The following is a 26,929-nucleotide window of genomic DNA, read 5'->3' as shown; positions in this document are numbered from 1 at the left end:
TCTTATTATAATATGTTGATAGCAAATGAATACGGTTGTGTATTGACCTGATATAGTACAGTCTTTATTAAATCATTAAAATATGTTCAACTGAAATAAACGACAAGAAAAGTGATTTAATATGAATTTGTATTTCACATGCTTTTGTTGGGATTTAGTTGTCTGATAACAAAATCAACATTTCACATTCATATGTTTGGGTTTATCATTTGTTGTTGTAATTGCTTTGAAAATTCACTTATGTTAATAAAATAACAGTTTTACATGTATTAAGTGTCAGTGTTCATTTCCATAATATTCTATACCAAATCCACTTACATACAGTCTACAAACAAACACGTCTCTTGAACAGGTATTCTATGTCAATTGTCAATTCCGTTACTTTTAGAAAACCCTCTCTATATACATAATACATAATAAATAGAAAAAAAGAAAAATGTAAATAACGTATTTTAATGTTCAGTAAAATATAACTATACCCCCTTTAATATATAGGATAAGATTTTTTTAAAAGATGACTTTTTCATGATTTTTTCCTAAAAACTAACACAGAGTGACTTGGCTGATATGCATTTGAGCATATCCATTCATATAAATCACATGTATTACTTGAAGTGTCACTTCAAATACTTTTTAAATGCAAGTTGGTGTTGGTAACACAATCGACAAAACACATGTGCATGATTGATTATTTTAGGAAATAAATAAATAAATAAGATAGCCTGAGATGGCATGACATGTTTTTTTCTGACAGGTAAGGGTCTACATAAACCAAATAAGTCCTTAAACAAAAAAAAAAAAAGCCAAATGGCACGTTTTCGTAGAATGACCCTATATATATATATACATCTATACATCTATATATTGATGTAAGGATGGTATGAGTTCGGATTTTGCAGAATCGTATATTTGTATCATTATTATTTATACATAAATACGCTGTAGATTCGATTGAACGAATCGGGGCAATCTTATTATTATTATTATTTTATTTTTATTTATTTATTTATTTTATTTAGACCGGACGCAGTGCTCGCGCAACATGGCTGTCTTGACACATTATTTCCCCCCGTTCCTTGGATGTGTGTTCCGCTCCCGGCCGCTAGGGGTAACAAGGAGCGATCCGAGAAGGAAGCTGCTGCGGCGTGAAGCGTCCGCGTCTCTCCCGCACAGAGGAAGACAAGGAGACGGGACACAAGAGCCGCGGAATTACGAGGGACACAGGGTGAAACTACTTGGACCCGGCGTAGTTTCTCTACATGGGGACGAAGTATGACATCGACAGCCAGCGAAAGGAGGGCGTTTGCTCATAAAATCAACCGGTGAGTGTGAAACAAGTTATTATTGTCGAACAGCTGCAGTTAGTGTGTGTGACCTGCTCCCTGTTTATGTCTACAAGTATATAGCAAGTAAGCTAGGTCTCCTGATGTGTCTTTAACTCTGAACTGCTCAGTGTCGATACATGTAAAAAACCGCTGGAGTGAAGTTAATTTAAGCACTTTATAAACGCGGTTTTAAAAACAAATTTAGTATCGCGCTTGTGCGCTTGCTTGGTAACATCGTTACAACATTGTCATGAATGATGAATATGAACACACTGCGGAGTTTACGTCTAATTTGATGGGTGATATAGGAATGAGACGATTATGCGGTATTATCGCGATACGTAAAAAAACCGATTGATTTTATATATCATTTAATGTATATATAATTTTTAATAGTTAATTTCCATTTTTATCAAGGTGCTGTTCAAAGACCTTTCAAAACAAGTGCAGAGAACATACCTCTGAAATTAAACTACAGTTTTAAAAATCAATAAGAATCTGTCTAAAAGAGCATCACAGAATTAAACAATTGTTAAAGGTGCATTATGTAATAAATGTAAAGCAACTGGCCATAAAATCCTCCTAATATGTTACAGAGACTCAGGAATAATGTTCATATAACAAACTGAACTCACCAACAACAACAGTACAGCCAAAATATTTGCATTATAAAAAATATTGATTGATATTGATTTCTGCAAATCATGTTTTAGCATGTGGCGCCACCTACCACCGTCTACCAATCATTGCTGTCAGTAGAGTCTCAGCTGCCGAGCAACCACAGGTTGCCAGTTAGGAAACCTAAAAGACCTCGTTATTTTGAATTTGAATGTAGTAACCGTTTTTGGCCACATTCTCACATATGGCACCTTTAAGAGAAGATAAACAAAAATGTGTGTTTGGAGAGTGACTTGCTCCGTGTTTATGTCTGTATAGCAGGTAAGCTAGGTCTCCTTATGTGTCTCTGAACTGCTCAGTATCGATACATTTAAAAACAGCTGCAGTGAAGTGAAAGTTAATTTAAAGGTGAAGTAAGTAGTTTATAGTGACATCTAGAGGAGAGGCTGACATTTACAACAACTAACTGCTCCTCTGCTCACCCCCTCCCTTCCCTGAGTGCTACGGTATCCTCAGCCGGTCAAATGTCGTCCTCGTCGTCTTTCTCCGTGGTGCGGCGTACGGTCAGGTACTGGTGCTCCTTTATCCGCTGTAAAATACGTGTGGTCCTCCATTCTAAACGCGTAAAAAGATCCGCTCTGGATTTTGGGTAATATAAACCCATAAATACTATGCAGTGTCCCTTTAAGCAGGGTTTTCTTTTAAGTTTTAATATCGCGTTTATGTGCATGTTTGGTAGCATCGTAACAGCATTGTCATGAATGATTGAGCTACTTAAGGGTAACACACTGCGGAGTTTACGGCTAATCTTGTGAGACGATATGCGTTATTATCGCGCATCCGCGATACCTATAAAGCAACAACTGGATTATGGTGAATATCCATTGTTGGAGACTTATGACAAAAGTTGAGAAAAGCGATGTAACAACAACAACACACAATATCGCAATATATTACTGTATCTATTTTTCCCCCCACCCCACAAATATGTGTATATATTTTTGAAAGTTTAACATTAAGATAAGTCATAGAAATGAATTAAATACATATTTTGCAATAGTATTGTGAATTAGTTTTTGGGGATAATTTCGACAGAAACATTTTTTATACATGAAAAAGTCTGTAGGTGACACATTATGATGTTTTTGTCCTCGTGTGAACGCCTTGCACTGTTAATGTAGAAACATGTTTCCACATGTTATAAACTGGTTCTGCCTCTCCACACCAAGGGACTTGATATCTATCTTGGTTTTTAATGCAAGAATAAATTATGGTGACTTTCCAGCTGGAGTTATTACGTGTTGCCACAACTGAACTGACACTTGTTTGTGCAAATCTCTTATTCATTATTATCATTTACAGTTTAAGCAACTTTGCTTCAAACAACATTTTTCAGACATATTCTGCACCAAACAAGTACTCTTTTAATCGAGAAAATAATCCACAGATGAATCGATGATGAAAATAATCGTTACTTTCAGGTTGACTCAGGAACTGCACTTCCAGCAAAAGTTAACACAGTGTTGTTTTGACTTTGTTTGTCCAGAAACTGCTTTAGCCTCTCAACACCAGGAGCCTGTGAGAAAACAAACAGATTTTTATCACTGACCTGCAGTTTAAAAATTTTCCACCTCAGTGCAAACTCCTTAAAACTCTCCACTTGATAATGTTGTAACTTTTAAGGTCAGAACTCGGCTCCATGATCGCATTTGTTTCGATAATTTCTATGTTTGTTACCAACATTTTTCAGTGGAGTTATTAGCTTCATTAACAAGGCTCTGTCTGCATTCTCCAAGTTATGTCTTTCCTCTACTTAGTGGGCCCAGAGCATTGTTCAGTACCGGATGCAGGAAAGGGTGGGAAGGAAGGGGTGCTAAGGCTATTGCATCTACAGTCAATAGCTTTCCTTTTTCCTGTTTTAAATGGAGGTATATAGATCTGCAGAAACAGTTTCTATCACAGCACTACCATGGAGCAGTACCATGGAGCAGTACCATTCTGGCAGAATGGAGGCATAAATCTCAGCTATGTAATCACAAGGAACGTAGTTTGGGTAATGTTGAAGCCTCTGCAGCTGTGTATATGAGAGAAATTGATATTTTGTGGTTGTAGAGGAGCAGCTGTTGCTGTCTTTGTTGAGGCGATTGTTTTGTTTTCCTGCATTGTCTCTCTCTATAAGCCTGCATTTGCTGTTGGTACATTAAGGCCTCGGATGCGGTTCTGGCTCTGCGCCTGCTCCATGGAGCCAACTCACCACCTCTCTTTGTGAGGTCCATTCAAGTCCCTATTCATAACAGCTGTTGGCCTTTAGGATCGCTACCAGGAGCTGAAAAGTGTGTCATAGGAGGAGGGTGTTATAGATTGTATAGGCATCGCTATGAGCTTTTGGGGCGTACTCACAAACACCAGTTCAGGGTAACATCGTATCAGCTTTTCTATCCGCATACCTGGTATTTTTTGGACCACTGGTATTTTTTGTATATCCATTTCTCATATACTGTTAAATGAAAATCAGAAACAATCAACAACTGAATGTGGTAGCAAAAATGGACTGGTCAGAAAAGAGGTAGTTATAAAAATATTTAACAAGTCTGATGGGGACACAATACACAATTGCATGTGTTGCCGGAGGTGGCAACACATGCAATTTATTCCACTGACTTATCAGAAAACATGTCTTGGAAAACCAAGAACGTGACTGAGCACTCACTCATGCTCATGCATGCAAACAAAAAAATGTTGCATACCGTGAAACTGTAAATTTCTTTTGATTGTACCACCCAGCACTGTTATTTTTGAAAAATGTTTTTCAGAGTAGGAAAATCGCAAAAACGCCACTCTTGAGTAAAAACAACAATGTCACAGTCCCACCTCTTTCTTGAGGTTGCACTCGCTGTTGGCGTCTTTGTCATCTTTCTGTTCTTGTGTTTGGAGTTTGTTTGGTCTTTTCACTTCATTCATTTATTTTTACATTTCGCTTTATGACCAATCTTCTTTCATCAGTCGTACTTTCTTGATTAATTCTGTCTCTGTTTCTGTGATTGTGTACAGTGTAGTGTAGACTTCTCTGAGTAAAGCTTTATTTTTGTTTTAAAAAGTTAATTCACATTGCACGTGCTTAATGCCACCTTCTCCATTTGCGTGGATGAAAACGTGTTTATGGAAAACCTTTTTAAATAAGGTAAAGTTCTGCTTCTGTGTGGATAAAACTTTAGAGTGAGTCTTGCTTGTGCAGATTAACGTATGCAAAATGTAAATTAACACCAGAGGGAGACTAAAAGTGGTTTTGTTTATGCAAAGTTCTCCTGTATTTTAATAAATAAATTTGACTTTGTGTTTTTGCCAATGATTTTTTTTTAGTTGCTGGATTCATACTTGATCCACACATCAAATATTTATTTTAAAGCACTCACTTAAAAAGTCATTTACTCACCTACATAATTCAAATCAATATTTTTCAGCTCTTGAAGATACAGGATTTTACTTTTTTCAAAACTGATATCTCTTATTTTTTAACCAAATGAGGGAATAGCCCACACCTGTCCATGAAATAGCTTTTCAGTAAATTGTCCCATTACTTTTGGTAATCGGGAGGCACATATAGAAAGTATTGTAATTCCTACATCGGTCACCTGATTCGGATGTACTGAAAGTGTGCGGTTAAAGCACATCTTGTTCGTTTCATTTCAAATCCATTTTAGTGCTGTATAGAGCCAAAAATAAGAGAATTGTGTTGATGTCCCAATATTTCTGGACCTTACTGTAGTCTCGTCATTTCACCGCATGTTTTTTCTCTGTGTCTTGTCTTGTGCACATGACAAATAAAAATGCTTGAATTTTCCTCTTCTTGGACTAATGTTTCCCGTGTACGTTCTGTATCTTTGTCTTGCTCAGGACGGTCGCTGCAGAGGTCAGGAAACAAGTTTCCAGAGATTATGGCTCTCCTCAGCTGTCCAAGAAACGAGGCACACACCACACCGTGAGTCACTCTGTGTTTAACCTGCTGCATCTTTGAAGCTCCAATTTGCGAGGTCATACATTTATGGGTGTGAGTCAAGTTTGTTTTGATCCAAGTAAATACAAATGAGTGCAGTTTTAAATTAACACTGACGGCAGGCGTGACAGGAGGTGGCATTTAAAACACGATATACCCGTTTGTGTACACGTGTGACCGCCAGGTCAGGTTTCTGCATGGATGCTCACCCAACAGTACGGTCGGCTGTTACATAAAGTGCTGTGTTTGGGAAAATGTTCTGTTGTCACATCACAACAGTAACAGATTTAGAGTGAGTCAATACAGATGCACTGTGAACTCCCGAAAACCCCCCAAGACACCAGGCACCGGTTGTGTAATTGAATCTCTTGCTTTGAAGGGGCAAAGAGATCATGAGCGGAGTTTACGCTAGAAAATATTTTTCACAGCCCACGTGACTGTTAATATTTCAAAATTCCCACCATGCGTATTTAATGCCGGACATACAGTTTTCTTAAATAGCCACAAGACAAGAAACATGCACACACAGAGAGAAAACAATGAACAAAATCTTAAGATTTAACAAGTTTTCATTGAATTCTGGAAAACAAACATTCTGGAAACTTTAAACTGAGCAGGCACAACTGTAATTATTATAAACTAAATGAGAAATAAACAATGAATACCCTGCTGAAATACATTATACCGAGTCCGATAAATAATGCAAATTAGGGAAATAAGTATGAAAACGCACGTCTTGGTCCAAATGTCACAATTCTCTCTTCATGTCAGTTTGTGTCAGTGTTCCGCTGCTTCTTCATGACTATAACTTGTGATCCTCCTGAACCTTGTCACTTCTTCCTCGGTGAGACGGCTTCTTTTTTGATTCGTTAAGGTGCGAGAATCCGCGTTCGTGCCAGACATGGAAATTATGGTGTCTGTTTTGAAATTCAATTCTCCATACCCACACAGAGCTGTCATCAGTGGCACCGCATCTCGCTACACATCTGAGCTTCACATTCATCGGCCACATGACCACATGGTGACACGGGAAACACTCGGCGAGATAAAATAAAAAATACTTTTTAACCTCTTCTTCACAGTTACCCCCGGTACCGGGGTCACACGCATTGACAAAAAGTATCAACAAACATAGACATGCTGCATACCCACAGAAAGGTCAGAAACTCAGCTAAAAGCTCATATACACCATTCTTATTTTTACGAAACACAGCTAAAACAGATGGATCAAACCAGCAGGAACGAAAAAAAACGTGACAGTGCAAGCATCGATCACACTAAATATCTAAGGATGGAGCAGTCTGAGCCAGCGTGACAGGCTGAGCTAACGCTGCTCTGTGCCGGCCTCCACAGACGCTGATCACCCCCGACAAAGTTGCTCGCCAAACTATAGATACATCACATCTTAATACACAAAACCACAAATTTATGAATTCCAAATGACTAATTTCTCGCCTCAAATGATGTTAAATGATTGTGCAATCCCGAGTCTGAATACTGATACCAATATGAGCCTGATAAAGTCATTTTATAACTTTTAAACTACTAATCTGATATGTTTATCACCCAACCATATCACAAATCAGCAGCCGATAAAATTACTCTTTTTTTGGATTTTTATTTAAATGTTTCTTCTTGCTATCTGATCATATCTCATCAATCAATCCTGTCCTCTGTTCCGCTGCTGAAAATCGTTTGTCAATTGTATTTCTTCATGCATAATATTTTTGAATGTCTTTTGACAGCTGCCCCTCACAGAGGTGGTGGATCCTGTGGACTTTGAGGAGTATGTGAGCAGCCATGCTCCTGTGTTGGAGCCTGGGCCCCTCAGACAGCTTGTGGAGTTCCCCCAGGATGACCTAGAGCTCCTCCACCAGGACAAAGAATGCACTACACTGGAGCCTCCGCTGCCTGAGGAGGAGGAGTAAGTCTAACCGCTAATGGCCAATACACTCGCATCCCTTTGTGCTCCGTACACTACCTCACACAGAGGATTAATATTGCTATAATGGAGGACAAAACATCTCTACAGATAGGAACAAAGGATTCCTTTCTGTCACACTGAATAATCATAAATATTAAAAGGATGTTTTGCTCAATAATTAATGTTTTTTTTTTTTTTTTTTCATTCCGCAGCTCCCTTGATCCCAGAGTGAGAGATGCCTTGGCAGTCTACACAGACGACTGGCTCATCATTCAGAGAAAGTAAGCTGTCACGCTATCAACTGTAGTAACCCAGTTTTTCCCTACCTAATATTTAATCATTTGCATCACACGATTGAGATTCACATTATAACCCCTCCACCCGCCTGTAGGTATCAGCGCTACAGCACCATATACACCCCTCACAGCTCTGAGCGTCAGCGGGAGAGGCAGCGAGGGCTGGTCAAACAGACCTTTGAACTGGATGAGGCCGCCGCTACTGAGCGCCAGGATGACCAGGTAACTGAGGGTGCTATTGTAGGCCATGAAAAAAAAGTGTACACATTCACTCCACGAAGGGGTCTATCAATATTGAGGTTTCAAATTGAGAGTTTAAATTATTATTGGTGACGTCACAACTGGTAGGCCTCAGAATCTTTAACTCAATATTGGTAAGGGACCAGGGTTAGGATATAAAAATCAGAGAAACTTGTTTTAATTCTGGAACAAAATAGTTGATGACTCGATGTAGTAATCAAGTAATTGTTTCAGCCTTAGTGGAGACCCAGCTGCTGGAGATGGAAATCATATATGAAAAGACCAATTAATCACTCACAGGCCACATAAAATGAAGTGGCGGGCCACATCTGGCCCCCGGGCCTTGAGTTTGACACATGTGGTTTAGAGGTTTAAAACGAGCTGTCAATCACCCACATTGAGCAAGGTAAACCAAGGTAAGCTATGGTAATGCGTAACTGATGACACTGCAAAGTCAGCGGCAGAGTTGTTATTACGCACCGCACCGCTCAATTTACAGCGAGTTTTCATAGTTTTTTATTTTTTTCAAAACAAGTTCTTTTTAGACCAATAGTGACATGTAAATAAAATTAAATGGCACAGCACCCCCCGCGACACTCTGGTGGAGGATAAAGCAGTAGATAATGGATGGATGGATTGATGGATGGGTTTTAATAATTTGGTACCTAAGAAATCTCAGTTTGGCACAGATGGTGCCAAACTGTGCCAAACGAGAGAACACCTAGACATCTCTTTACTAAAACCTCATCATTTTACTCTGTTTCATTTCAGCAGCATCAGACTTTGCACAGCTCATGTCCACATGTTATTACATGACCTCCTAAGCTCCCACTGCATATTTTAAAGGTGATATTTGCTTTAAAATGCAATATCTTTTTAGGCGAGAGAAAAAAATCCTTAATTTATGCTGTATTCCATGTGCATTTACTCTGACACAGTGGCATCTACAGTGAAACTGGCAGAATCTCACAAGTGTTATCTTTATTTTGATACCAAGATAATCCACATAGAGCGTGTAACTGCAGAGATTTACTCTATTTAATTTGGGCATGTCATTTTTCGAGCAGGGACTCTAAAAAGCAGTCAGGGAAAAAGAGGTTAAAGAAATGATTTTATAGTTAGGTTCGCTGGTTAACATATCTCATAGGTGTCTGAATATTAATTTACGTTTCATGCCGCTTTCGTGTGAATATCTAGCGACTTTACATACCTTTGTAAATTTGTGAATAATATAGCAACTAATTTACAGCCATATCTGCAACTCTGAATATAATTTTGATTTGGCAGATAAAGGATTTCCTCAACATCATTGCTAAATTAACTAAAACTTACATTTTCTGCATGTTATTTAAAACATATTTACATAAATCTTAACTAAAAGGTTGGGAAAATGTTGCTAATTTTGTAAAACAAGGTTCCTCACCTAAAGTATACTTAAGCATTAGTCATGCTATGATGCAAAGGGCACTTTGACTTGTGCATTGTATTGTGGGTAGTTTGTGTTCACTGTGTTGGTCATAATGGATCAATGCATATACCTGGTCCATTATCCGGTGTACTCTCTTTATATGAATCCTGTTAAGCCACAAGGTAATTGGATCTGCCACATATTGTTCTCCTTATCTTTCTATGAAGGAAAATTATTAATGATCTCAACCCTCTGACTCACTCCAATGTGTTTCAGGATGACGCAAAGCGGCGGTCAGTTAGCCTCGATGAGACCCCTCGGGGCAGCTGGGCTTCCAGCATCTTTGACCTGAAGAATTCTTCTCCAGACGCCCTCCTGCCATCCGTGCTGGAACGCACAGCTGCCGAGGACATGGACCACCGCAACACCGAGGCTCGCCTGCAGGGGCGCCACAGTGACCTTCTCGGACTTTACCCTCCCCCTGACGAGGTTTGTTTTTAATTATGGCCAACATGGCAACATTAATCACAGAGGTCACTAAACCACAACCAGCAGAACACTGGTGGTAATAGTAATAGTAGTAGATTCACTTTCCATTTGCTTCCTCTCTGAGTTACAGTATTGAATTTCCGATGAAGTGAATGCTCTTTAACGTGTGGAAACTCTATTGTAGCTCCATCTACGAGGGAACTGTTTGCGCTTTTCCCTTCCGTTTCTCTCACTCGATCCTTCTTTATTTCTTTGTACTTGCCATCTCTTCCTCTGCTGCCACGTTGCCATGGCGTCTGTGTAAATGTTACTCGTGTGTGTGTTCTACATGGTTTTATTGTCTGTGTTGCAGGATGAAGCAGTGGAGAGATGCTCTGTTCCTGAAGTGCCCAAAGAACATTGTGGCCAGAGAATTATGGTCAAGTGTCTCTCTCTGAAGTGAGTGACATTTGGGGAAATAATTCTCCTTCATACTCCGGTTTATTAAACATAAGCTCCCTTAATATATTGCATTTTTTGTTCCAGGTTTGAAATAGAAATTGAGCCAATATTTGGAACACTTGCCCTCTATGATGTCAAGGAAAAGAAAAAGGTAAAAAGAAATTCACAATAAATGAGATTATTTCTTTATTTGGTACAGTGAGTACTCTACAAACCACTCACGTAATGCTTAGCTCATGCTTGGCTAATTGAATTTTCCTTGTCTCAAAAAGGTCTAAGTGGTTCTTGCGGTTTAAATCACTGAGTCATAACTGAATTAAAAATCCCTTAACGTGCATTTCCATTATCATCTCTCCTTCCCCGTTCCTCTCTTGCTTCCCACTTATCTCAATCTTCCCTCCGACAGATCTCAGAGAATTTCTACTTCGACCTGAACTCGGATCAGATGAAAGGGCTACTCAAACCGCACACACCTCACATAGCCATATCCACGCTGGCCCGATCGGCCATTTTCTCCATCACTTATCCTTCCGCTGATATCTTCTTAGTCATTAAGGTACAGATAAACTGCTGTGTGTTACACACATTAATCAGACTGTGTTGTTGATGGCACACTCAGACATTCACTTTCCCTGTAATTCCCTGCATTTGAAGGTGGTACTTTCATTGTAATTACATTTAATATATGTGTGCACTAATTAATACGAGAAGAATGAACATGTTAATTATGATTTCAGCTTGAGAAAGTCCTCCAGCAAGGAGACATCGGTGAGTGCTGTGAACCCTACATGGTCATGAAAGAATCGGATTCATCCAAGGTAATGGAACCAGAGGTTTATAAAGTTAAAGCAGCGTGTCAAATTTCACCTCTTTTAAAGCTTGAGCAGGTCTGCATTGGAACACAATGGTTTTGGATCAATTCCAAAAAAGCTGCAGCATTCTACTTAGCGGCACACATTTGAATTTGCTGTGTGTCACGTTGTATTATTATTGAAGTCGTCTTGTTCTGTTGACAAATCAAGTTCAGTGATTCAAACAATATGTCTACATATTGTTCTTTTGTTTGTTGTTTTTTCGTTTTCGTGGTTGTTTGTGTGAAGTCCTGCATCAGAGTTCACTGGTGTTGTTGGTTTGTCAACAAATACACATCTAACCATGATACACACTGTATTGACAAAAGTATTTGGGACGCATGATTATTACACCAACAGGGACTGTAATGATGTATTCAAAAACATATACAAGGACTTTAATATGGAGTCGGTCCCCTTTTGCAGCTATTCTTGCTAGAGAGAGGGAGCATTTATGTTCAGGCACTGATGTTGGACGATAATATGTCTTCAGGACACATTAGAGACTGCCTCCGTAGCTGACTTACACCAGTTTGAAGTATTTTTCTTTAACTGTAATCGGCACTTATCTGTTGATTTATGACTGATGACCATGTGATTTTTTATTTTTTTTCAGTTAAAATCTTATTTCATGTCACAACAGCACAAGTAGTGCTTTGATTCACTCAGGCTCCTCTCAGTTCTTATCTCTGTCTCTTGTCACTAATGCACACATACAGACAGGTCCACAGCAGAACACATTTGTACAGTGGGTCTTGTAAACATACAGTAACATGACGTCAATGTATGTTTGAACAAAGGTTGTGGGAGATTAGGGCTGCAACTAGTGATTATTTTCATGACCAATTCATCTGTCAATTATTTCCTCAGTTGGTTGAAAAAATTGATGATGTTCTCAGATGTCTTCAATTTTAAATGATGTCTTTGTTATATGGAGCCAAGAAAGAAACCAGAACAGATTTATATTTAATAAGCTGAAAAACTGATTGCTTAAAGGAGCTTTATTTTATATTATTAATTTCATTAATTATTAATTAATTATGAGAATAGTTGGTGATTAATTTAGTAATCAATTAATTGTGGCAGACGTACAGGACATGCATCCAGGACTGAGTTTGATGCCAGGTATGAACACTTTTCCTGGACCTACTGAACTGTACTTTGGATGACTGTTGATAACGTGGACCTGAACCTGTAGCAGTGCTCGGGCACGTGAGACCCCTCCACTGTCTGCTCACCACCATTTCTCAATTCTGTCTGGGAAAGCTGCAATATTTACCGTCACCTTTTCACCCCGGGCTTTTGGCTATTGCTGATACTTTCGGCGTGTCTTGTTTGTTTTTCTTTTCATCATATCTCATTTGCTCTTGTCCCACTACAGCACAAGGAAAAGCTGGACAAGCTGCGTCAGCAGGCAGAGCAGTCCTGCTGTCGGCTCGGCCACTTCCGAATGCCGTTTGCCTGGACCGCCATTCACCTCGTCAACATTGTCAGCAGTGTGGGGGGTCTGGATCGGTCGGACCCTGACTCTGACTCTGGTACCACTGACTTCACACACTGACCAATACTGGACTCAAGGGAGATAAAGAGGGGGCAGTGACCATATTGATTTTTAGGGAGCAAGCTAATTTTGATAATGATACATCACCTGATATTCTTATCTGATTTATTTGGTAATCTTAACCTCTTAGTATGTATACTGTGGATTGGTATGTTGTTGGATATTTATAATGGACATCATAGTTTATTTTTCCATGTTATATTGTATTTTATTCTGTTCACCTGAACCTGATTATGGACTACAAATGCAAATTAGCGTGTAGCTTAATTCACTGGTTGGGCTGATCTATTGAACTGCAACTAACAAATAACTAATGTCTCTAATATTTTCTCGATTAATTGAGTAATCGTTTGGTCCTTAAAATCTCTGAAAATGTTGAATAATGTCTCTCAAACCTAGAAAATGATGATGTTTTGTGCCCAAACCAAAAAGATTCAGTTTTAATTATTTCTTTGTCAAATGGTGCAATGAAACCAGAAAATATTCACATTTAAGAAACCTAAAATCAAAAAGCTTGTTTCCATTATAAAAAAACAACAACCTCAAACTGAATAATCGATGACCAAAAATAGTTGATGATTAACTTAGTAATCGATTAATAATTGATTAATAATCAAATAGTGATTGCAGGCCTACTGGTCAGCATAGGCCATTTATTATAAATTACACATTTTGTTCTCTATAACGTGAGAATGTTAAGTCACTAAAACATTCTTTTTTTATTTTTTATTTTACCTTTAAGTCAGTTGAGAACCAATTCTCATTTACAATGACGACCTGGGAAATTGAAAATACTGTTAATAATTTTGCTGCAGTAGAGACAAAATGTTATAAATGAATAATGTATTATTTATCATTAAATAATTGTATTTTAGTAGAGGGAGAATAAAAAAAAGAAAATCAGCTAAATATATGGGACAAAAACATGTTTATATGTCAGGGAAAAACCCATATTGATCAAACTTAATCATCTCTTTTTGCTTGTTTAACAGTAAAATATGTATGTATTGTTATCATTCCTAAATAAATCCTTTAGCAGCGGGTATTAAACATCATGTACATTAATCTGTGTTTGTACTATTATCGTATTCCTGCTTATGCCACTCTAACATTATGCTATTTGTCTTCCCTGTAGAGCGTAAAAGTCATGGCACATGGAACGAGAGAAAGAAGAAAGGCTTTGAGCGAATGAGCATTGGTGACGACATGTGTAACTTTGCCACATTCCGACCAGCAACGCTAACCGTCACCAACTTCTTCAAACAGGTCAGACTCCTTTGTCATAGGTGTATGAGTCATGTTGTCCTTGTTGTTTTTTATTGTTATAGTTGTTCCGACATTCATGTGCTATGTAAAGTGGCCCCGGCGACCTGCCAATATATTGTTGAAGCTTGTCAAAGATATTACCTGGTATCAAACACAGACATCACACCTGTGCCAAATTTGAAGAGAAATCAAGCACCGGTTTAGTAGGACTTCAACTACTAATTATAGATTAAGTCTGTCAATTTTTTTCTTGGTTAATCGTTTAATCGTTTAGTCCATTAAATGTTAGAAAATGTTGACCGGTGTTTCCTAAACCTCAAAATAATGCTTTCAAATATCTTGTTTATGTCGACAAACCAAAATGATTACATTTTATGATTTCTTTGTTACATGGAGCAAAAAACCTGAAAATATACACGTTCGAGAAGCGGAAAAATCAGAGAACTTGTTTTTAATAAAAAACAAACAAACATTCAAACCGTTTAATGGATTATCAAAATAGTTTTAATTCATTTTGTCACCAATTGATCGATTAGCAGGTCTGACTTTTGAGTCAGTTATCATGAACTTTTCTATGTAAATTTTCTTGTGATAATGTATGCTATGAATTAACAAACTATACAAATAAACACACTGAAATACAAACTACAGAGACTTTTAAGTAGTTGTAATTGAAAGTTTGAATGATTAAAAAAAATGTGTTTAAAACACTGGAGCGTGTCCACTGGAGGATCTATCCTCCCCATACACAGATTTAGTAGAGACTGTAGTAACTCCAGTTATTTTATGAGAAATTGTACGCTAATTTAAACTCTGCTGCTCATGTGCATGAAGGAGGGGGACAGGCTGAGTGACGAGGACCTCTACAAGTTCCTGGCTGATATGCGAAGACCGTCATCTGTTCTGCGGAGACTCAGACCTGTCACAGGTGAGCAAGACTTGCACATGTAGTCTATGCTAGCTATTATTTTTTTGTCGTCGTCTAGTGCTGTTTTCCAGAGTTTTGTGTGAGTCTTGGGAAAAGTCTTGGCTCATGGTAGAATTTTAAAGTCTGAATTTTAAAATATGTAATACACTGTATGTAGAATAGCAAATAAATACAATATGATTTCATGTCATTTGTTGAACTGGCATCTGAACCTAGGAAGTAAACATCTTATTTTTGTGAAGAATCGCAGGTCAGCCACGATACACATGCATTCTGTGTTGACAGCTAGAATATGTGTGCATAACCTTTTTTTTTTACATGTCATCTGTACAATAAATCACTTGATCGATTTTGATATATCCTTTATGAAAGAAGAATATTAGTTACACAGTGGGAGAATTTTGTTTTTGAAATGGCACAAATGTGTTGTTACCAGCTTCATAGTAGAAAAGGTCTGAAATGACTGTATTGGACTGATATCGGTAATGTTTACACCTTTATTCTTCAAGAACATATTTAAAATTATTGTGTAATATTTATGCAGATCTGTGTGCAACGAAGATGTTTTTCTTCAGTCTGTAGCATATGATGTGCATAGGTCAGGACAATATTTTTTTTTTTTTTTTGAAATAATCATTTTAAGAGGCAAAATCGCCATCTGTGTGTTAACGAAAGGCACAAACGAATATTGCATTATAGTTAAAACTTCGATTAATTGTTCAGCCTTAGATATCGGTATCGGACATGGAAAAGTGGTAGTGCCATCCCTAGCTTGAACATCTGAAGTTTAAAAACTGGATTACACCCACGCCCTAAGTCCAACGCGAAGGAATATTGAACATATTCCACAAATGTGCTAAATACATCAACATTACCGGCATGGGAGAGGCAGCACTCGGAGTCAACTTCAAAGCAAGAAGCACTCAAATCTGGCTGCCAGTGCATTGAGATCACTGCCAGCGTCCAGCTCTTTTCAATCAAGTCGGCATGCATGTGTGAAACTGCACACTGTCAATACGTGTTCTATTTTCTATCTTATGATGATAGAACATAGAATAATTTTCTTTGTTTTCTTGTGTATATTTTGCTCCTCAGCCCAGTTGAAGATCGACATCTCTCCAGCTCCAGACTTACCTCATTACTGTCTGTCACCGGAGCTGCTTCATGTAAAACCCTATCCTGATCTGCGTGTTCGTCCAACCAAAGATGTGCAGGAGTTCCCTGCTCGCTATGTTTACACTCCACACACCACCTATAGGTGAGTCTTGAACCTACGTTAACCCTGTCACTGCATTCATGCTACACTGTGTCCAGGGTTTTCCCTGCCTGTCTAAGGCAAAGCAGGCCGCCTGGGTGATTTTGGCCGCCTCCTTGATTGAAAAAGGGCAGAAAGCGATGTTTCCAATGATCTTGACACGAGAGATATGAGCATTGTAGTGTCTCTATAGTGTGGGCAGGGAACTGCGTGAAACTCACATGCGTCATATGTCGCAAGCATTTGCATCGTATGCGTGCGCTCCGTGTGACGCCTTCCTGCGAGTTAACTCCAGCTTTCCAACCCCCAACGTTATTTCTTCCAACAAGACAAAGGCACAGGCATTAAAGTTCTCCGTCACCACAATAAGTTCGGCGACAATGATAACAACAATCTCACAAGACGGAGACGAGACAAACACGTCCTGTGTTGGTTAAGTTAGTGATTGAAATCTGAAACTCCAACTTTAGCTGTTTTCACTGATGGAACTGGGCAAACTGGCTAGAAAGATGGGTCGAAAATTGTACAAAAGATTATCCCTCTGTGCACGTTTCTTTCATTGTTTATAATTGCCACCCTGCCTTGGTCCTTGAACGCACCATAGACTTACCACTCAGATCTCTGCAGTGTGTGCATCCACAGAGCTGTGAGTTATGATGTTTTACTTACATGTTACTATGTTTATCTGAACAGATCAACCATAGACCAATGAGATTGACCGATACTAGTGACGTCATGACGACAAGCAGACTGATGCATGTATAAGTAATAGACGAAATCTATAATATCAATTGATTATTATAGGCTACATATAGAGAATATTAGAAAATAGTGAATATAGTAAGTGTCTGGATAGAGATAAGAGAGATTTTTTTTTTGCTTTAATCCCTGTAAAGGTAAGAGATTATTCTTAATTTAACCACATCTGTATTTACCACTACAACCCTGTATAAGTGAAATATTGATGAATGAGTAAAAATGTACGTACTTTATTTATTTTTTGCTCCAACCTTTTCCAGCCAACCAGATGATGAGACTGGTGGAGTGGAGAATGAGTTATGAGTGTTACTAAGTTAGCTAAGACATTGAGGTATAGTCTAATCAAAATAGGTAAAATAAATACATTTATAATGGTATTTTTTATTTTTTATATTTTTGATCCCTCATGGTGTAAAACTTGGAGGGCTCACACACTTTGCACACCGCACACCTCACCCAGATTCTACAACCCAGGGAAAACCCTGTGTCCACAGCATTTAAGAAAAGCAGTTGCCAGGTAATCAATAAACACACACCCTGTTCACCCTGTTTAAGATGAGAGAAAGTCAACCAATGTCAGACGACCACATCTGAACATACATGTCGTGCCACAACAGCAGAAGACCAGCTCGGTGTCCTGTGTACCTAATAAAGTGGCGTGTTACAAATAACTCAAAATCTTGTAGCATTCAACTCAGTTTATTTGAAAAGAAACAAAAAAAAACAAAGTTTACTATAGTAAGTGCATCAAGATAAACAAAAGACAGACAAAATATTACATGAATGTTCACTGACAGCAGTTTGTTAGCATGTTTATAAAGGTTACAACGTTCATATTTATTTTTTTATATTGTTTAAGCTGTAGGAACATTTGAACAGTTTGAACTGAGGCCTGTTCTGAATGATTTGGGGTGTATGGTGATGTTAATGTGAATTATTAAATACAAATGTGTCCAAATATCACCATACAATTCAACCCCACATAGTGGAATCTAAAATTGTAAACACAAACTGAATATTATGTATTAATGGTGCATTCCAAGAACTTGGAGCAACCTGATGTACTCCGAAGGTAGAATTCCAAGATGCTTCTTTAACCGTTAACAGCATTTCTCTGTTTCACAATAAATTGGTCGTATGCGAGTACTTTTTTAAAATCTTAGTCCATAGACTTGTTGCTGTGTTGCTGTGAAATTTTGGCCCTTGGTCCTCTGTTGGGCTGTGCTGGTACTGCAGGTTGGCCCTCAAAAGTCATAAAAATAAACAAATAACCATAAAATATTGTTACATTCAAATAAAGTGCTTTACTCTGGACTTTATGGAATAAATACTATGTATGAAAACACTTAAACTTATAGTTTCTGTGTTGATCAGAGCTTTGATTTAAAGTTTGGTGGGCCCCAGATAACTGCTGCTGTCGATAACTGCTGTGAAATGAAGCACCTAAATCATAATGCTACTATCATGGTCATACATCATATGTTTAGTTTTACACAGCACGGATGGAGGGGAGTGCAGTGAGATCTGGGCAGATCTGTCTCATTCCAAGCTGCGAAGACTGGGGGGGGGACCTCAGTGTTGAATCATAAAACTATGTCATCACTTCACTCTGAAAGAACAAAAATAAAAGTGTAAGTTTAATTAAACATCAAGAGTTCAAAAACACTTTGAACAAGTGCTTCACCGTCTTCTGCAGCTTGCAGAGCTGTTCGTTCTGGGCCTCAATATTCTCTTTGTGGAACTGGGTCAAGTGCTGCAAATGTTTCAAGACGTTGGATTGCTCCTCTGCTCGCTCCTGAAAACAGGAGGCAAGTTTCAGTAACCTACTTCCTTCATGTGAGTGTTTTAAACTTGTTTCGTGCCTGTGTGGGTTTTCAGCTCAGTTACCTGCAGCTCTTTGAGGCTGGTTGGTACATAGTTGTTGAGGAACATCTCCAGGCTGTTCACTTTTGTCTGTAGCTCCGCCTCCTCCTGCTCCACACTGGCCAGCCAGTCTTTAGTCATCATGGTGTGAGCTTGCTGCTTGGCCATCTGGGCCTGTCAAAAGAAGCATCTGCCCAGATTATCCTCTTCCCCCACACCAATGATCCCAGTGCAGCTGGCAGCTGCCTGCCGCCACAGTAACATACTGCTTCCTCAATTTCTTAACTCTCTTCCCTTTGATTTGACCCATTTTACAACTTTTCTAAAGCATTAATAATCTGTTTTCCATCTTAATCGCCTCAAGACCTCGTGATATCCTCCCCACAGCAAATACTATTGCTGATCACCATCTTAGTCACACCTTTGTATTGATATATATATTTGATATTTGTACGTTTGATAGATTGTCTTGAGCTAGAAATAACTCCCTCAAGCTGCCTTTGTGTCGTGATTGTTTGCTGAGGAGGATGTTTTTGTTTTGTTTGTGTCCTTCATTGTCATGGAAAATCATCACTTTGGTCTTCTCCCAATGAATGAATGCCGTGCTGTGCTCACAGCACCCTCTGCTGAACAACTTGTTGACTTCCAATTGTCTGCTGCTCTTCTAGGCTGGATATTTTAAAGTTGGAACAGGTGTTTAATGTTTGATTGAGTTATTATTAAATAAAATGGGGTTACATTTTTAATGTACACACATTACTACTTTAATACCTTAACCTTTTTCAATGATGCAAAAAGGGCAACATCAGTTGTGTTAAAATTGCTTTTGTACTCAAACAAAACTAGTATGGAAACTGAAATATTTCAAAAAGAACTTTGGCTCTTGCAAAGGAAAGATAGAAGTAAGTTAAGACAGAGTTAAGACAATGTTACCTCAGCCGTTATCTGTTTATTTACGCTGCTCACAATCAAAAAGGCAAAGTAAACCACAGTTTTAGGAATTATATGTGGATATAGCGTATTACCAAATTAACAAAAATATTAGACGAGAGTTAACATAGTTTTGTACTTTGTGAGTGTTTTCTCTGGTTTGAATAGTTGTTTCAAATCAAATTTCTTCTTAATGGCACACCTCTGCAGCTCATCACATTTAATCTGACAGATACTTGACATTGTATGTTCGTCTGCTCCTGCATGTTGTGACTTTAGATCTGCAATCTAAAGTCTAGAATGACTAGAAGTCTCAGTGTTTATCTCTCCTGTAGTAGCAGCAGCACAGAGGAAATCTGTTGTTTACTTATTTTCCTTTGGGTGTTTGGTTGTTTTTCTTACCTGCAGCGACTGTATCACGTCTTTCATCTGCTTCTCCACCTTGGCCGCCTGTTCCGTCTCCTTCTCCAGTGCTTGCAGAGTCCCCTCATGGCTCTTCAGTGCCTGGGTGATTTTCGTTAACTTTGCCTCAGTTGTTTCGTAAACATAATTAAGAGATTCACTGAACTGTATGACGCCAAACATCAGCACGTTGACTTCTTCCTGTGGTGCAGCCACCTTGTTGGTCTTTGCGAGCGGACTTGCATGGACTGCTCTCAAACCCGCAGCCACACAGAGTAAGCACAGGCCCCAGACCATCTTGATAACACTTTAAAAACTGACTGAAGTCGAGTGACAAGTCTACCTCAATTATTTTGAATGTTTGTTGGATGTTGAATCTCAGAAATTAGGAAGGACAATGTGTATTTTGTCTATCACAGCTGTGCAGAGGTGAGCATCATCCGTGAACGCCCCTGTGGGATGAATTTGCTGGGTGGTTACAGTGCCTTATATGTGATGTGTACATGCAACAGTGTGGTGAAACATTAGCTCAGCTGTGGTTCGAACTCAGGTCTTGTCTTTGGCCTTAGTCTCAGTGACCTTGCCTTGAAGTTTAACCCCAGAGATACTAATTTTGTCATGTAGGTCATAAATACATGTGCGACCTAAATAACAATAAATGTGGCACCTTTTTTTGGCTCTATAATGATGTTTGTCACAATATACAGTTAATGCTTCTTCAAGCAACCGGGATTTTGTGGACAGTCATGACAAATGTGTTCATATTTTGAAACAGCTGATTTTACCCAAGTGACCTCTGATGTTTGACTTGGGCAGGAGTGAAGTTGACTTTCATCATGACAATTCAGTGCCAGGCCACATGATTCTGAAGTGCAAACATAAAACTCGATATCTTTTTGTTTCTAGCAAAGACATGAATTTAGGAGTAGTGTACGTTTTTGTTCAGTTGATACAGAATCGTGTGTGATAATGTTCATGGATTTGAACATGGCAATTTTTTTATTTTCTTGGTCATTTTTCTCTAATTTCCAATCAGACCACAGTGCATATCATGAATTGTGAATCAAAAATCTCAGAAATTATTAATTTCAACACCGCTAAAAATACTGACATTAAGTGATTTTACTTTAAGAAAGTGACATTTACTGAATTGATGATTCTTTTTTTTTTTTTTAAATTGAGTTGTATGAATGAGACATGAATAATTTTGCCTTTCAGGAATCTGCTGTATGTTTACCCACAATCCCTGAACTTCAGCAGCCGCCAGGGCTCGGTGAGAAACATCGCTGTGAAGGTTCAGTACATGGCAGGAGAGGACCCCAGTCAGGCTCTGCCGGTGAGTCACTGCCGCTGATAATCAGGTTTTGGCGTCAGGCAGCAGTGTTCTCTGGAAAAATGAAATTGGAGACGTTAAGACAGCTGGAGGCAGTGAAATATTGATATGATGTCACCTCGGAAAAAGAGCAAACGTCTTCCAAACAGCTTTTTGTTTGAGCAATAGAATTTAACGCAGCAATGGTTTTGCTTAAAGAGACACTCCACACTCATTTACCTCATAAGTTAAGACTCTTTACACAGCAGTAAAATTTATATGCTTTAGCAGGAAAAGCATATATGTTAGTGATCATCTTAACAATGGCAGTGTTCAGACCATTTGATAGTGAATCATGTCACTCCCTGATTTGTGCCAGAAACCTTTTCTACCCATGTGTGGAGTGTGACCACTTCCTGTCAAAACTATTTATAGCAGTTTCAGGGAGTGAAGTATTGTTTTTAGTGGTTTTGTCTGTCTGTGCTTCTGAACTTGCACTTGCCAACATGACCAACAGAGGCTGACAGGCTTGTTGCGTGAATGGGGTGAAGTCTGTCATCTCTGATTGCCTTGTTTTAGTTTGTTTTAGTCGTGGATTTTCAAAATAAGAGCCACTGACTTCAGCTTCTTACTGCGTCCCGTATAAACCTTTTGCCATAACGCTAGGCAATAATAAAAAAAAAATAGCTTGCAGCTGTTATTCTTATAACATAAAAATAAAAATTTTGGTTTTAGTAGTGCTTCCACAACTGTCATAATACATTAGCCGTAACAGGATTTTGTCACACTTTATGCATACACAGAACAAATCAGAAACTAAGGAAGCTAAATTGAACTCATTAATTTGCTTTAAACAAATACTTATCACATCTAAATCAAGAGACAGGAGTGTCAGACAGTGGTGATAGGAATCAAACACCAAACAGAAAATACTACACAATGTCTAAGTTGTCTTGATTATAACATTTTGGTATTAGACCTTTTTCAGACAAATGTTTTAGGTAGATAAATAAACATCATATAAGATCTATGTAAGAATATACAACATCAGTGCATACATATTTTTCCAGCCTGAATCTGATAATATGTGTTCCCAGTGTGTTTTATTTGCACAGTTACATACATGTAGGATCTTTAAATGATTGACTAGACTCAAGTGACTTGCCCTCCCACCCACTGGTCGTGGTACAACCATGTTTAAACTCCTGTCATTTTGACCAGGTCATCTTTGGAAAGTCGAGCTGTGCCGAGTTCATGAAAGAGGCGTACACCCCCATCATCTACCACAACAAGTATGACTCAGCCACCTGTTGGCCCTCTGTGGATTTTGATTTTTTTTCCCCCAACTTTTCTTCTTCTTCTTTCTCCTGTAAACGTTGAGTTTAACTCTTGCCCCGCAGATCTCCCGAGTTCTATGAGGAGATGAAGATGAAGGTCCCTGCCAATCTGACAGACAACCACCATTTGCTGTTCACTTTCTACCACATCAGCTGCCAACCCAAACAGAACACTCCTCTGGAGACAGCTGTGGGCTACACTGTGAGCACGCTCCTTCAGCTGACCCACATTTAACACATCCTCCCACACACATGCTTGTTTGAGCGCTGCCTCTGTTGTTTTGCCATCAGTAAGAGATCTTATACTCCCCCACCTCTCTGTCTGTCTCCCCTGCAGTGGATCCCTCTGATGCAGCATGGCCGACTGCGCACCGGTTCCTTCAGTCTGCCTGTCTCGGTGGAAAAGCCTCCACCCAGCTACTCTGTGCTCACCCCAGACGTAAGTGTGTTTGGCGAGATCATGTGACCGTGACTTTGCCTGTCATCACCTGCTCCTTTTGATATTATGGAGTGTTAACCCAGTTGGATGTCACTCTGTGGCAGGTTCAGCTCCCAGGCATGAAGTGGGTGGATAATCACAAAGGCGTATTCAATGTCGAGGTGAAAGCGGCCTCCTCTGTTCACACTCAGGTACACAATGTGTTTGTTTTTGTTTTCTCTTTTTACTACTAACTACTGAAATGAGGTTGGTTGGACTGGAGAAGTTAAGTTTATAGTTTTCAAACTGCCCAAACAACACACCCATAGTTTCAGTGAAAAATGTATAAGTACCGTATACCTCTATGTGCGTGTCTTAGTTCACCATGATTGTCCCTCTAGGACCCACACCTGGATAAGTTCTTCACTCTAGTCTACGTTCTGGAGGAGTACTCCTTCCCCTTCCGCCTGAAGGACGTCATCATCACAGAGTCAAACATGGAGACGGAGCTGAAGAGCACCATGGCCACCCTGAGGGGAGCGCTGCTGGACACCTGTGTCAGGTTTTTGCACCAGCTGCTCAACAAGCTCATTCAGCTCATCGTCTACCCGCCGGTCATCGCAGGTCAAATCGGTAAGAGCTGTTTTTACATTCATTCTGCTTCTGGAGTGAAGTTCACCTGGAGTAGATGATGTAATGGTTGACCTACACACATATATCACTTTTCTAGAGCTGTTTGCATCTCTGTTTCCACCAGTTGCTCAATCACATATTGTCTATAAAGTCTTAACAGTTCACGCAGACAGACCTTGTCATTTCAGCTTTTGCTGTGTGTACTCACATGTGGCATGCAAAGCACTTCTTTGTCACACCACGCCCTTGGACACTGTTGTATCCGAGTGTAAACAGAGCATGTGCTCTCCTGCTTAAACCATAGATTAGGGCTGGGCGGTATACCGGTTCACACCGAATACCGTTTTTTTTCCCGTTACGATATGAATTTTTAATATACAGCCATACCGGTTTATTTGATTACACAACATCCGCGCAGCCGCGGCGCTGGTGTCTGGTTTGCGAGTGAGCGTTTCATTAAGGTTTATATATTTGTTTCAATCACTGAATGAAGCCTGTCATATTTGGGACAAGAGTCGGGACCTTAAATTGCTCGCACAAAACTTTTGATCAGCACTCAGCATTTGTTTGTTGTTCATTTAAACCTGTGTGCGCAGAGAGTGCGAGGGGCGGGCGAGAGAGAGTGAGCGAGAGAGATCTGCGCTCTTGGTCATTAGTTCATTTACTTATTTTTGTGTAGGTAATATGTTGAGAAATATGTCTAAACTTAAATAAACTACTACAGGTAGTTATGTCTCGTTGTATTAGTTTGTCCTGTTATTGACGTCATGCTGTCATCACCTGACAGTCTGGCTGATTGAAAGCCTCCAGATGCAGCGGATGCAACGCACACCAGATGCGCGGTTCAAATACTATGCGAATATATTCGAATATCTGTGTTTTTTTAGAGGGAATATTCAAATATAATTATTGAGCATTTTGACAGCCCTAGTAAGCATGTCTTGGAATATCAAGAATGCATGAAGTTAAGTCAGCACCCTCCACATCAGTAGGTAACACGGGGATTTTTTTTTATAAAAGATGTTTATTTGCACAGTCAAGTTCTGATTTTTGACTGAAATTGTCTTTGCATTCTGATTACTCACTTCATTAGAATCATGAGTAGCTCTTCTTTGTAAACAGCATCATTTTCTGGGGGCATGTGAACCTGTACTAGTGTGGAGTTATTCTACAGTATTCATGACAGTAAAATAGACCACTCTAAGTTAATCTACTACAGTAATTCGTTCTCAACCAGTAGAAAATGCTGTGAACACCTGATTATGCATGAGAAAAAAAAATACTGTGAAACTGTATCGAATTTTGAAAAATACCGTGATATATATTTTTGGTCATACCGCCCAGCCCTACCATAGATTTAATTAATTCTTTGGGAAACACTGAAACACCCAACAGTTGTCAACCAACAGTAACATAAATATGGCTTAGTATTTCTTTACATTTTGAAGTGTAATTTATATTATATTATATAAGTACCTGTTGTCACCGTGGGAAAATCTCAAAATGTCACCCTTGCTGTGTTCATGGAAAACCTTAAAACTTTTGAAAGACACAGAAAAAGATTGGATCGACAAAGTTCTGTTACAGTGTGGATACTTTAATTTCCTCATCCTGCTAATCACATGCTTAATCTGCAGTAAACCTGGGCCGTGCTGCCTTCGAAGCTATGGCTTTACTCGTCAACCAGATGCACAAGAACCTGGAGGGGAACCAGGATCAGCACGGCCGTAACAATCTGCTGTCTTCCTACATCCACTACTGCTTCCGCCTGCCCACTGCTGAACCTATGATGCCCCCAACAGGTCAGTCAAGTTTCCAACACACAGGTTGTCTTTGTATCACGGATAGTCATTTCATCAAACATCTCTTTTCCTTCAAGCGGGCACCCATACATACGATATGCCAATGCAGTACGCCACCTTGTCAAGAGCTACAGCTCGTCCGAGCAGTCTGCAGTTGGCCCGCTCCAAGAGCATCAGCAACTCCAACCCGGACCTGGCCACCACTCCAGTTTCTCCTGATGAAGAGGTGCAAAGGATCATTGGAAGCAAGGTGTGTTATTTTTGGATATTTATATAATTTCAATATATAATATAGATTTATATATATATTTATATTTATAGCTACGCAATTTTTACTGTACTCAATGTTCATTCAAGTTATGGAAAAGCATTTAATCTAACCTGTGTTTCTTGTTTGAATGAATTTGTGAAGGAGAATTTTGTTTTGTTTTGTTTTTGGAAACAAAACAAAAAAAGTATTTATTTTTGCTTTGTTTTCAAAAAATATTCAATCTTCTTCCATACGTTTATGCGGCATCGAACAATGACATATATTTGCTTCATTAACGGTCAACTGTTTTTATAATCGATTAATCGGTTTGATTAGTTGTTTTAATAATTAAAACAAGATTTCAAATTTTTCAGCTTCTTAAATGTGAATACTTTCTGGTTCCTTTGCTCCATATAATAAATAAATAATTACAACGGATTCATTTGGCTTTGTGGACAAAACAAAACGTTCAAGAACATCATCATGTCGAGGTTTGGAAAACACAATTGATATTTTTCAACATTTTCCAACATTTTATAGACCAAACATGTACTCGGATTATGAAAAAGAATTGTTAGTTGCATCCCAAGTTATTTATTTGAATTATCCCTGTGCTCCATGTTCACC

General features: G+C 38.9%; 1 protein-coding gene across 1 annotated transcript in view; it reads left to right on the top strand.

The window, feature by feature from the left end:
- Positions 1-1,272: 1,272 nt before the first annotated feature.
- The window catches only part of dock6 (dedicator of cytokinesis 6), a gene marked incomplete at its 5' end in the record, with an annotated part of 45,938 nt that continues 20,281 nt past the window's right edge, over positions 1,273-26,929 (top strand). Inside the window, 22 exons of the mRNA XM_083895939.1 lie at positions 1,273-1,322; positions 5,838-5,922; positions 7,683-7,861; positions 8,074-8,142; positions 8,253-8,379; positions 10,082-10,294; positions 10,647-10,732; positions 10,820-10,886; positions 11,142-11,291; positions 11,473-11,553; positions 12,968-13,124; positions 14,283-14,413; positions 15,248-15,341; positions 16,437-16,599; positions 21,769-21,886; positions 23,084-23,154; positions 23,263-23,401; positions 23,537-23,638; positions 23,743-23,829; positions 24,019-24,250; positions 25,888-26,052; positions 26,130-26,302. Coding sequence (XP_083752065.1) covers positions 1,273-1,322; positions 5,838-5,922; positions 7,683-7,861; positions 8,074-8,142; positions 8,253-8,379; positions 10,082-10,294; positions 10,647-10,732; positions 10,820-10,886; positions 11,142-11,291; positions 11,473-11,553; positions 12,968-13,124; positions 14,283-14,413; positions 15,248-15,341; positions 16,437-16,599; positions 21,769-21,886; positions 23,084-23,154; positions 23,263-23,401; positions 23,537-23,638; positions 23,743-23,829; positions 24,019-24,250; positions 25,888-26,052; positions 26,130-26,302 — 2,739 coding nt within the window. The remainder of the gene's footprint in view (positions 1,323-5,837; positions 5,923-7,682; positions 7,862-8,073; positions 8,143-8,252; positions 8,380-10,081; positions 10,295-10,646; positions 10,733-10,819; positions 10,887-11,141; positions 11,292-11,472; positions 11,554-12,967; positions 13,125-14,282; positions 14,414-15,247; positions 15,342-16,436; positions 16,600-21,768; positions 21,887-23,083; positions 23,155-23,262; positions 23,402-23,536; positions 23,639-23,742; positions 23,830-24,018; positions 24,251-25,887; positions 26,053-26,129; positions 26,303-26,929) is intronic.

Source organism: Microchirus variegatus (genome assembly GCF_963457635.1).
Source record: "Microchirus variegatus genome assembly, chromosome: 10".
NCBI classification, from domain to species: Eukaryota; Metazoa; Chordata; class Actinopteri; order Pleuronectiformes; family Soleidae; genus Microchirus; species Microchirus variegatus.
Note: the sequence above shows the minus strand (reverse complement) of the source record. Positions and strands in the feature narration are given on the sequence as shown.